This window comes from Colobus angolensis, unplaced genomic scaffold (assembly GCF_000951035.1).
Source record: "Colobus angolensis palliatus isolate OR3802 unplaced genomic scaffold, Cang.pa_1.0 Scaffold159, whole genome shotgun sequence".
Taxonomy (NCBI): domain Eukaryota; kingdom Metazoa; phylum Chordata; class Mammalia; order Primates; family Cercopithecidae; genus Colobus; species Colobus angolensis.
This window is the reverse complement of record NW_012114699.1, coordinates 6,935,431-6,948,178: the sequence shown is the minus strand read 5'-3', so window position 1 is coordinate 6,948,178 and position 12,748 is coordinate 6,935,431. Positions and strand designations below refer to the sequence as shown.

Genomic DNA, 12,748 nt, shown 5'->3' with positions numbered 1-12,748 from the left:
AGTGAGACTCCATCTCGAATTAAAAAAACAAACAAACAAAAAAAAAAAAACACTACACTAAGTGAAAGAAGCCAGACACACAAGGCCACAATTGTATAATTCCATTTTTATGAAAGATCCAGAATAGGCAAACTCATAAACAGGAAGTCGACTGGTGGTTGCTAGTGACAGGGAGGGGGGAGGAAATGCGGAGTTCTTGTTTAATGGGTACAGGGTTTCATTTTGGGATGATAAAAAATGTTTTGGAACTAGTCAGAGGCAATGATTACACAACACTGGATATTCAGTACCAAACACCACTGAATTGTTCCCTTTAAAATCGTTAACTTTATGTTATGTGAATTTCACCTCAATACAAATAAATAATCAATACATTGCAAGGAAAAAATGTGGAAAGAGGCATATCAAACAAAAAAGTTTCAATGAAAAAGAAAAGACTTTAAAAATTTCTGTAAACAGGAGGGTTTGGGCATGGAGCTGGCTGATTTTAAAAATCCTATCCCATTTGTTCACATCAAGCTGTCCAAACCTAGTAACTGGAAATGTACCAAGATGCTGGGCTGTAAACACCTAACACGAAGATTAGAATTCTAGAATTATCTGGTATTTTCCCTTTCCTAAAAATTCCATCTTCAACTGAGGTCTATGGGTTCAAGAGCCATATTTATGAACCAAAATTCAGGATACATACTCTGGTCCAGGGACAATGGATGGTGCGAAGAATATCAGGATATCTAGCTGTTGAAACTGCAGCCCTCCCAATGACTCTCATACTCAAGGGATTAAACGAATCCAGCCCCAGAAGTTTTAGATACAAAAATAGTAACAACTCAACTGAATTTGACTGCATTTAAAAAACATAATTATTTCCAAATCTACTGAGCAGCTGAACAGTCTTCAGTGACGCCTACGGTCACTGGGATTCGAAGATTCCCGCTCCCGGGAGCGGCGGGCCCTTTTATGCCTATGGGATTTATCTCGGCTCCTACTTCTACTTCTATGACTACGCCCTTCGGAACGCCCATTGTACCAGCTAGAATGTGTGTCTGAGCTCCGCCCTCTGTCCCTAATCCTGGTCTTTTCTTCTCTTGCCTCCCTCCTGCTTGAGGACTTGTGCTCGTGCTTGGGTTTCTCCTTCTTCAGCTCCCTCTCTAGGTCCTCTGCTCCACCAGAGTAGGCAGTCCTAGATTTGGGGAGCTTCTGCCCCTCCCTGGGCTCTGACTTCTGGGCTCTCTCTGAGTTCTTGCTGCTGTGCTTCTTAGGGCCAGGGTCATCCTTTTCCTTTACTGTCTTGCATCTGGGTGATGAAGAGGATGGTTGCTCTGCCTGTACCTCTCGGTCGGCTTTCTCTTTTTCTTTCTTTTTTTTCTTTTTTTCCTTTTTGTCTGGAGGATAAAGGAAAGAAGCAGTAAATAAGAAAAGGTAAAAAAAAAAAAGAACTCCTTTAAAAAAAACAAAAGCACCTTTCTTTGCTGAATACGTTACATCAAACACAGGTACTATAGCTCAAAAACATTCACGGCTGGGCACAGTGGCTCACGCCTGTAATCCCAGCACTTTGGGAGGCCGAGACAGGTGGATCACGAGGTCAGGAGATCGAGACCATCCTGGCTAACACGGTGAAACCCCGTCTCTACTAAAAAAAATACAAAAAAAATTAGCCAGGTGTGGTGGCGGGGGCCTCTAGTCCCAGCTGCTCAGGAGGCTGAGGCAGGAGAATGGCATGAACCCGGCAGGTGGAACTTGCAGTGAGCCGAGATCGCGCCACTGCACTCCAGTCTGGGTGACAGAGCAAGACTCTGTCTCAAAAAAAAAAAAAACAAAAACAAAAAAATTCACATGATAGGAGGTGGGGAATGCGCACAACGAGAACAACCTTGGCAGCAGCATGAAGGGGCCACTGTCTAGGCCTTTAAGGAGAGTGCCTCGAGAAGCCAACTTGGATGTCTGCCACCCTTGATATGTCAAATTGCTGTACAAGGTAATTCCCATCCTGAGTTACCTCTTCAAAGACCTTATCTCCAAATGCAGTCACATTCTGAGGCACTGGGGGTTAGGATTTCACCATATTAACTTGGGGAGAGAGACAATTCTGCCCATAGCACCAGCCTTCCACTGATACTCCCCACTTTCCCAATTAAACTATGCTTCCCCATACCTTCCCCTTTCACACTTGAGTTGATTATCAACTATCAATGAATGCAAGGAAGAGCAGACATTAAGGCCATCCAGAATCTTCTCTTAGGTCTTAATGCTTTACCTTTTTTGTGCTTTTTTGTTGGTTTTTCATCTTCAGAGCTCTCAGACAAACTTGGTGAGGGGGTACGAGCCCCACAGCCCTTCTCCTGGAGCTGTCTGGTCACATCATCCATTTCTTCCGAGTCCTTAGGAGCCCGATAGTTAGACACATGATCCACTCGGATAGTTCTTCCTTTGATCTAAGCAAGACAGGCAATGCTTCAGTGAAGACGGCCCTCATACCAAACTGCCAACTATTTGAACACAAGCTACAGAGAACCATGATTTTAACTACATCCTTTACCTTCTTGCTAAACTCTGTCACTAAAGCAGACCTGTCCAACTGGTGTGTCATAGCATGTACACCTAAATATTAATTTATATTAATATTTAGTTAATATAATTTTATTATTATAAAATATATAGTGCAGCCTCTCAGTGCAGCCAGGTGAGGCCTGGGGCAACTGTACCAGCAGCCTCATCACTTTACTCCAGGGCACTATACAAATATCTTCATGTTCTATATGTGCCATAAAATGAAAAAGACTAGGAAATACTACCTCAAAGCACAAGCATCAGGGAAGACTGAGATTTAGATGCATAATGAATTACCCTTGATCTGTAACCTAAGTTTACAGTGAAACATACCCTAGGAAGGTCTGGCAACTAGAAGGAATTCTTGAAATCTAGCTTAATGCTACAACTGCTTTCTCGACCCAGCAATTAGGAGGCAAAGTCAGACCAACAGTTTGGAGGGAGAAAGGAATCGAGAAAAAGGCACTTGATTTTTTATTAAGCCCTCACACCTTGCTCTAGCCCCACCATACTGGAACAATAAGCTCACAATGATTCTTGCACTACGAATCACAACTCTCCAGGGGAACAACAACAAAAAATTAACCCCCCTCTGGCCGGGCGCAGTGGCTCACACCTGTAATCCCAGCACTTTGGGAGGTCAAGACGGGTGGATCACTTGAGGTCAGGAGTACAAGACAATATGGCAAAAATTTGCCGGGTGTGGTGGTGCACACCTATAATCCCAGCTACTCAGGAGGCTGAGACAGGAGAATCACTGGAACCCAGGTGACAGAGGTTGCAGTGATCCAAGGCCACACCACTGCACTCCAACCAGAACAACAGAGTGAGACCCTGTCCCCCTCTCCCCGCCCCCCAAAAAATTAACACCTCACTTAAAATAAAAACATTCTATTTTTAGGCAGATACAGACTTACTCTCTAGGCAAAGCCATTCAAAATTTCAAGTTTGGCTTTTATTGTTCCAATGCAAAAGCAAATTTTTATTTTTACCTTGAAGCCTGAGCGGCTTCTGTTATATATCCTCTTCTCCATTTTGAAACACTTTGGAAAACCTTCCTTTTACAGTGACGCCCTCTGACTGCTGGCTTCCTTAAACATCAAGCCTAGAACCTTGTTCCACTCTGTTCTATAATCTCCAGCTATCCCTTACTCGTGAATCAGTTACAAACTCTCCAACTCAAGCCTCCCCACACCAACTCTGTGGCACTGTTCATTTCAACTGCAGCTTTTTTCCTAAATGAGTGCAGCAACCACATGGAGCATCAATACACCTAACTTGCCCTATCTCCTTCTAAGAACTCAGTGCCTCACTTACGACAGTGGAAATGAGAGGGAACTGGGGGGAGAAAATTTCAGGATGAAATTACTTTTGTAGAATCTGTCATCAGATTTTAACTAGAGAATTTCTAGAGCCCAATATGGTAGGTCACTGGAGATATATGACAGGCATACATGGGTATGTCCTAGATTATGAGGCCATGTTGAAGCCCAAAACTCCCAACACAGGACAATATGGAAAAGCAATGTTTGCTAGTCTCTTCATCCTCCAGTGCACCAGAGATGATAGTAGACAGTAAAAAAAGAAAGGTGAAAAACAGAAGCCTGGATGAGAGGCAGGCCTGGTGCCTATGCTCCTGGGGAGATGGCTTGTTAACAGAAGGGAAAAAGAAGCAAGTCCTGCAGGGCCACGAGCCAACAGAATTATTTCCTGGAATCTCTTCTTGACCAGCGTCTCCACATCTCTGCAGACCCCGCAACACACCAAGCTGACAAGTGCTGCCCTTGTGTCTGTGGGAACCAGGTAGAAAACGAAACCCCTATACATGGGAAGAAAGTCCAACCAATCTGCTTAATAAGCACACTCACCTTGATCCCATTAAAATTGTCGACGGCCAGAATTGTGCTCCTCTGGTCTTCATAGCAGAGGAAACAGAACCCTTTGGATTTCCCAGTTTTCTTGTCCCGCACGAGATTAATGTTAACAATCTCGCCATATCTATTTATTTTATAAAAGAGTAAGACATTATTGACTTAAAAGGCAAAAACATGCAGATAAAGTAATAAAACAAAATTCAAATAACATAGTGTGTACAAGAGATACATCTAGAACAGGATGACATAGAAAGGTTGCAAAGAAAAAGTCAGACAAGTATAGGAACACCCAATTAAAAATGGGTGGCAATATCCAGAGCAAAGACTAATTCCAGGCCAAAATAAAAATATCACATGAGACTAAGATTATTTTACACTGAAAAAGGCCTAAATACACAACAAAGGTATACATCAGGAAAACTTTGAGTCAATTAAGAAATCAAAAATTTTAATTAAAAAAGCTATTAGAAATGCAAAGAGAAACTAAGAGAGAAAGTTATGGGAGAATTTAACACATCACTTTGAAGTTTATCACGCATAAAGTGGACAGAAATAAAATAAAATCAGATGAATTAATACACATAATTATACTAACAAATATTAATGTAGGACTATTAGATACATAGATATCTTTGAATCCTACAAGATGACATTTTCAAGAATCCATGAAGCATGTATTAAAATTGACTATGGATTAGGTCTCAATGTAAACCTCAATAATTATACCAAAAAAACCAGAACAGACTATGTTTCCAATTATAATGTTATAAAGCTGGAAATGATATTGTAAATAAAAAACACATTACCTAACTAAAATTTGAAAGCTACTCTCCTAACAACTGTATGAAAGAGAAGATGAAGCAAAAAAAAAAAAAAAAATCAATGGTAGACTATTTAGAAAATAGCAAAAATGAGAAAGATATATACCAAAACTTATGAAATGTGGCTAACGTCATACTCAGGAAAATTTGTAACATTAAAAGACTTTTATTGTGAAAACAAAGGATGAACATAAAGGAAGAAAGCAAACCTAATGAAAGCAGATGGGAGTTAATATAGATAAAAGCAGAAATTAGGCTAGGCATGGTGGCTCATGCCTGTAATCTCAGCATTTTGGGAGGCCAAGGTGGGAGGACTGTTTGAGGCCAGCAGTTCGAGACCAGCTGGGGCAACAGAACAAGACCCTGTCTCTAAAACAAACAAACAAAAAGGCAGAATTAAACAGAAAAAAAAAAGGCCAGGCATGGTGGCTCACACCTGTAATATCAGCACTTTGGGAGGCAGGAGGATTGTCTGAGGCCAGTAGTTCGAGACCAGCCTGGGCAACAGACCAAGACCTTGTCTCTTAAAAAAGCAAACAAACAAAAAGGAAGAATTAAATGGAAAAAAAAGACCAGGCACGGTGGCTCATGTGCATAATACCAGCACTTTGGGAGGCCGAGGCCACAGGATCACTTGATGCCAGGAGTTTGAGACCAGCCTGGACAATACAGCAAGACCCCTGTCTCTACAAAAAAAAATTTGTTTTAAATTAGCCAGGCATAGTGTACACCTGTAGTCCCAGCCATTCAGGAGGGTACATGGGGAGGATCACTTGAGCCCAGGAGTTAGAGGCTGCAGTGAGCTAGGATCATGCCACTGCACTCCAACCTGAGCAAGAGAGTGAGACCCTGTCTCAAAAAAAGAAAAAACATTAGGAAAAAAAAGACTACCTTACTCCTCACAAAAAGATAAATTCCAGATAAGTTAGAGGTTTATAAATTTAAAAATAAAGTCATAAAAATAAAATAGGAATTGATAGATGTTACATGATCACATACACATACTTCAGCCCAAAATCTAGCATCCTACTTAATGAGAAATACTACAGCCAATTCAACTAAGTTTAGGAACTATTTAATACTAAATTGGAGGTATAGGCCAATGCAGTTAGATAAAACAGATACAATAAATGAAAAGAGGAAGTAACACTACCTTTTTGTAGATTACATATGACAGTTGCCAAAGAGCTCAAGGCTACAGTGAGCTATAGTCTTAACACTGCACTCCAGTGTGGGTGTCAGAGCAAGGCCCTGTCTCAGAACAATCAATTAAATTAAAATGCTAACAGCTGGGGGATCTGGGTGAAGGAGATACAGATATTCTTTATATCATTTTATAATGTTCCTGTATTAAGCCTGAAATTATTCCAAAACAAGAATTTAAAAAAAAAAGAATACAGGCACTGGCTTGAAGGAACTCATGTTGACCCTCAAATAGGGAAAATTCGAGCATCAAGAAAGAATAATGGTAAGTATAACATATCAAATTAAGAAAAAGTAAGTCCATAGTACAGGCTGAACATCCCTAATCTGAAAATCCAAAATTCAAAATGCTTCAAAGTCTGAAACATTTTGAGCACCAACATGTCACAAATGGAAAAATCCATATCTGACAACTTTAATTTCTGATGGTTCAATGTACACGAACTTTCACACACAAAATCATTGAAAATATTGTATAAAATTACCCTCAGTCTATGTGTGCAAGCTGTATATGAAACATAAATGAATTCTGTGTTTAGATCTGGGTCCCAGCCCCAAGATAGCTCATTACGTTTATGCAAATTGGAAACACTTCTGGTCCTTTGGTCCCAAGCATTTTTTCTTTTTGTTTTTTTGTTTTTTTTTTTTTTTTTTTTTTTTTTTTTTTTTTTTTTGGAGACAGAATCTCGCTCTGTCGCCCAGGCTGGAGTGCAGTGGTGCTATCTTGGCTCACTGCAACCTCCACCTTCCCAATTCAAGTGATTCTCCTGCCTTGGCCTCCAGAGTAGCTGGGACTACAGGCACCCACCACCACACCTGGCTAATGTTTTGTATGTTAGTAGAGATGCGGTTTCACCACGTGGCCCAGGCTGGTCTCACTCCTGAGCTCAGGAAATCCACCTGCCTCGGCCTCCCAATGTGCTAGGATTACAGGCATGAGCCACCGCGCCCAGCCCCAAGCATTTTGGATAAGGGATATTCAACCTGTAATACAATATACAACAAACTGCTAGAGCAAAGAGTTAATATCCTTCATACATGAAGGGCTCATGTAAAATCAACAAAAAATAAGGAAAATACTTGTAGAAAAAAGTTGGCAAGGGTACGAATAGACAATTTACAAAGAAAAAGAATAATGGGCTGCAAATCTAGAAACAGATGTTCAACCTCACTGATGATGAAATAAAGGCAAAGCAAAGTAATAATGAGAAGCCCTTTGGCAAATATTTTTTTAAATAGCCACTGTTAATCAGGATTCAGAAAAATGGGCATTCTAGTGAGTGTGGAAATTGGTACAACCTTTTGGAGAGCAATTTGGCAATGTTTATAAAACATCTTTAAAATGCTAACATATTGATCCATATTCCTCTTTCACTAAAGAGACCATGAGGGATGCATACAAAAATGTATATACTATAATGCACATTGCAGTACAATTCATAATAGCAAACCACTGGAAATAACATCCAGTATTTTTTTTAAAATGATAAAGAGATATGCCAAAACATTAAGGTTTTCCTTAAGCGTGTGTTCTATTTTCTTCTTTATACTTTATTTTGCCAAATGTTCTGTAATGACTATATATTACCTTCAAAATAAGAAACAAAATAGTTTTTCTTTTTTTTTTTTTTTTTTTTTGAGATGGGGGAATCTTGCTTTGTCCCCCAGGCTGGAGTGCAATGGTGCAATTCTGGCTCACTGGAACCTCCACCTCCTGGATTCAAGCAATTCTCCTGCCTTAACCTCCCAAGTAGCTGGGATTACAGGCGCGCACCACCATGCCTGGCTAATTTTTGTATTTTTAATAGAGATGGGGTTTCCCCATGTTGGCCATGCTGGTCTCAAACTCCTGACCTCAGGTGATCCGCCCACCTCAGCCTCCCAAAGTGCTGGGATTACAGGCGTGAGCCACCACGCCCAGCCAACAAAGCAGTTTTTTGAAAGGCACTGTTATCAGCGGCAATCTTCATGGAGAGCAACATGTGTAACCAGAATGGAAAATAGAGAATTAGAATAAACAAACAAGCACACATGCTAGCTGATCATCACTCAATGCAAGTAGAACTAAACAGCTCCAAGATGGAAGGCTGAGTAGAAGTACCACAAAGGGGTAGAAATTATAGGCTGCACCTGCTGTGAACCTTGCACCATCCACAAGTTGGAGGAAGCAATCTTTGTCCCTGCCAGGGCCCTCCACCCGTGTGGGTTGCCCAGGTTCTCTATCACAGCCTTCTTCTCACCGGTATTGCCCAATTCCTTTCCCATGGCTTGCTGCCGCATAAGTGGCCCAACCACTCAGCTGGGGCCCTCTGTCCATGGATGGCCCTACCATCCTGCCATAGCAATCCCTCTGCCAGTGTATGCTACCTGTGTTTGCTTGGCCAGCCCCTTTTGCCATGGTCTGCTACCTGGACATGCTGTCCAACTTCTCTGAAACAGTACTATGATCCCAAGGCCTACAAAACCCAAACGTAGTGGTCCTTTGTACCTGTGCCAAGGTCCTCTGGCCCTGTGGGCTAACTGTGGTGTTTACCTCTGGGGTTGCAGGCCAGCTGCCCAGCCCCTCTCCTACTAGCTGCTACTAACAGTATGAGCCACCAACACCCTCTCCCACCAAATGCTGCTGCCAACATCTCAGCAGAATGAAAAATATACAGATCTCCTATTCATTCTTGTTCCTCGTCGGGCTGTGATTCTCAGCCTCTAGGTAGAGATTGGCTTTGCTCACTAACCTTATATTCATTGAGAATCGAAGAAAGCAAACTACAACCTTCTGTTTTTCATCCCAATTCCTCTGTGCTTTGCCCCAGTCGTATGATGCCACACATATAAGGACCAGAAGGGCCCTGTGACCATGGGTTACCCCTAGTTTGCAAGAGCCCCAAGGAGGCGTACCAATATGGTACCTTCCTGAGGGTTCCAGTCTGTTCCAGTCTAGGCCCAGGCTGAACAAGCCTCAGTGAAAAACAAAAGAAATAGACTAGAATCCCCAAGATGGCCTCCCAAATTAACAAACCTCTTGGATCTCCCACAGGAGAACATTCTAGAACCATGTCCTGGGACTGATCTAGACTAGAGCAGAAGCTCCAGCCCTCCCCACGCAGGGATGCCATTCAGCCCAGAGTGAAAATAAGTGGTTTTTGTGATGCCACAAAATACATTACAGAAATAAAGTACTCTGTCGACTCAGGAGGCAGGAAATGAAAGGGGACTTACTGTGAGAACACACAGATGATGTCCCCTTCAGTCAGTTCATAAGGAAGCCCTCCTAGAAAAGAAAACCACATTTCAGTTCCACCAACATTTACCAAGTGTTTACTACGTACCATGCACTAGGCCAGGCACTAGGGGTGCAAACAGTAAGCAACAGGCCCTGACCTTAAAGAAATCAAGTCTGGGCTGGGCACCATGGCTCACGCCTGTAATCCCAGCACTTTGGGAGGCCAAGGCGGGTGGATCACCCGAGGTCAGGAGTTCGAGACCAGCCTGGCCAATACGGCGAAACCCCGTCTCTACTAAAACTACAAAAAAAATTAGCCAGGCGAGGTAGCGGGCACCTGTAATCCCAGCTACTTAGGAGGCTTAAGCAGGAGACTCGCTTGAACCCAGGAGGCAGAGGTTGTAGTGAGACGAGATCGCGTCATTGCACTCCAGCCTGGGCAACAAGAGTGAAACTCCAACTCAAAAAAAGAAAGAAATCAAGTCTGATGCAATGACAGAAGTACATGTAAGGTGCCAGTAGTACAGGAAAAGGAGTGATTAATTTTGAGTGGACGTCAGTGTCACCACTAACAAAAGTAATCTGATCACTCAGTCCTCCTGGCACCCAAAATCCTATGGGCAAAGCAGATAGTTTCCATCACAAACCTCTGCTTCCACAAACATGTTGAATTCATCTGCTCATTACCCACAAATTTACAGCTATGATACAAAATTAGTCTACATATGTCATGATTAACCCCACCTACACACAGACAAAGGTTATAAAGACACTGTTAAGCATTTCCTAGGGAATAATTTCCCTTCCAAATGTTTCTTTCCTCATCTGTAAGATGGGGATATTAGCATGTAACTCGCAAGACTGTTATAAGGGTTAAATAAAACGATGCATATAAAGTGCTTGGCACAACGTTTTTACAATAACCTCTTTGAAGCATCAAACTTGTACAATTACTGGTTGTGATATAAAGTGAATACAGTAATGGTAGTGTGGTCACGGTCAGAAAGCAGGAGCTAGAGGAGCAAAGTGAATTCTGCAAGGGAAGGGGAATGGGGGAGGGCGGTGGTAGCAATATGGGGCTGTGGCTAAGACCATGAGTTCTAGAATGCTATAGTTCTGCCTGTTGCGGTTATTAGCTATGTGACCTTAAGGAAGCCCCTTAACTTCTCTGCACCCCAATTTCCTCAGCTGTATAACGGGTCAGGGGGTGAGAGAGAAATAACAACAGTCCCTGAACCTTAGCACAGCAAATGGCAAACAGTAACTCTCATGAGCACTGATTTGGCAGGGAAGGAAAACTAAAAATGGGGCAGCAAAAAAAAAAAAAAAAAAAAAGATGGAACACGGATTCCCAGGCAGACAGCAGATGGATATAAAGGAGAGCAATGAATGTAAGCAGGAGTGAAGGGTGAAAATGCTGAAATAGTCAGAAACCGAGCAGGAGAATCTTGGGAGCACTGCGGAAGAAAGATGTGCGCCTCACCCAGGAAGATCCAGGCGCTGTCCTTGTACTCGGAGTGCCAGGACACTTTATCGGCCACCCCAAGCTGGACCTCTCGTTCATTCAGCTCGTTGATCAGCTTCACCTTAGTTAAAGGACTTCACGGTGGCGGGGGGGAGGGGAGGCAGAAAAGCAGACAAGTAAATGCGAACCGGCCGAAGCTGAAGAAGAGCAAAACAAGGGGACGAGCTGTTCTAGTCCCCGCGCCTCTCCCGCCCCTCGACCCCGCAGACGCTCTACCACCCCAGCCCCGGTAGACCACCCCCAGCGGCCCGCTGCTCGTTCCTCAAAAGGAAGCTGACGCCTTACTTCATCTCCTCGGGCTCGCGCTCAGCATTCAGGAATCAGCGCCCGGGAAAAGCAGCGCAGCGCATGCGCGGCCCCGGCGCCGGTGGCTCGTTGAGTCGGTGACCTCGCGCCGGAAGAGCTGGGGCGTACCGGGGCGTGGCGCCTGCGCACTAGAAGCCTTCCGCGTTCTGTGCGGTTACCTCTTGTAGAGACGGTTTTTCTCTAATTTTTCGCTTTTTCTCCTCTGTGAAATGGGGTGAAGGCACGGGCCTGGGCTGTTGCAGGACCCCCAGCTCTTGAACAATATCGGAAACTGGTTAGATTAGCTATAAATATTTGCTGAATGAACGGAATAAGCAGCCTGATGTGGCGACTTTAGTCTCAGCCCTCGCTCCCAGTCCAGAGTCCCACTTGGACCTTCGCTCCTAGTCAGTTGCTCACGCACAGACCCATCAAAGCATCCCTGCCATGGCAGAGAAGTGAAGAAGATAGGTGAAAAGGTAAATCTTCTGTTGTCCTTATCCCAATACATAGGCAACAGACCAGTGTGCCTCTATAGACTGAATTGAATACCTACCGATTTGCGTGAGAGCCGCTGCACTTACTCTTTTCCATAGGCTCTCTCCTAGTTGAGCAGGACACAGAAATTAATATTGTTAAATTAATAGCTAACAAGTGAGCAGATGATGTACTGTATGATACTAGAGTATGTGCTAAGCAATTTACATATATTGTCTCTCCACCCTCACAACAACCCAATGAAGCAGATAAAATTACAATCTCTGGCCGGGCGCAGCAGCTCCTGCCTGTAATCCCAGCACTTTGGGAAGCTGAGGTAGGAGGATTGCTTGAACTCAGGAGTTTGAGACCAGCCTGGGCAACATAGCAGAACCTGTCTCTAAAATAAAGGAAAAAAGGGGGGGCCAGGTGTGGTGGCTCACACCTGTCATCCCAACACTTTGGGAGGCTAAGGCGGGAAGATCACCTGAGGTCAGGAGTTCAAGACCCGCCCAGCCAACATGGTGAAACTCTGTCTCCACTAAAAATACAAAAATTAGCCAGGCATAGTGGCACACGCCTGTAATCCCAGCTACTCGGGAGGCTGAGGCAGGAGAATCACTTGAACCTGGGAGGCAGAGGTTGCAGTGAGCCGAGATCGCACCACTGCACTCCAGCCTGGGCAGCAGAGCGCGACTCCTTTAAAAAAAAAAAGAAAGAAAGAAAGAAAGAAAAAGAAATTTCCACCCTCATTTTGTAGAGGAAGAAATGAGGCTCAAATAAATAAATT

General features: G+C 43.4%; 1 protein-coding gene across 1 annotated transcript; it reads right to left on the bottom strand.

Moving 5' to 3' along the window:
* Positions 1–402: 402 nt before the first annotated feature.
* Positions 403–11,589, bottom strand: RBMX2 (RNA binding motif protein, X-linked 2). The gene is made up of 6 exons (XM_011936982.1): positions 11,482–11,589; positions 11,155–11,270; positions 9,668–9,719; positions 4,422–4,551; positions 2,261–2,438; positions 403–1,385 (listed from the first exon to the last, which is right to left on the bottom strand). Exons 1-6 carry the CDS (start codon positions 11,484–11,486, stop codon positions 898–900), a joined length of 969 nt encoding a protein of 322 aa, XP_011792372.1. The 5' UTR covers positions 11,487–11,589; the 3' UTR covers positions 403–897.
* Between the last annotated feature and the right edge of the window lie 1,159 nt (positions 11,590–12,748).

Bases quoted from the DNA above. Each gene is read 5' to 3' on its own strand.
- RBMX2 (XM_011936982.1), bottom strand. The intron at 2,439-4,421 runs GTGAGTGTGCTT...TGTCTTGCTTAG, and splicing joins ACAATTTTAATGGGATCAAG to ATCAAAGGAAGAACTATCCG. The intron at 1,386-2,260 runs GTAAAGCATTAA...TTTATCCTCCAG, and splicing joins AACAAAAAAGCACAAAAAAG to ACAAAAAGGAAAAAAAGAAA.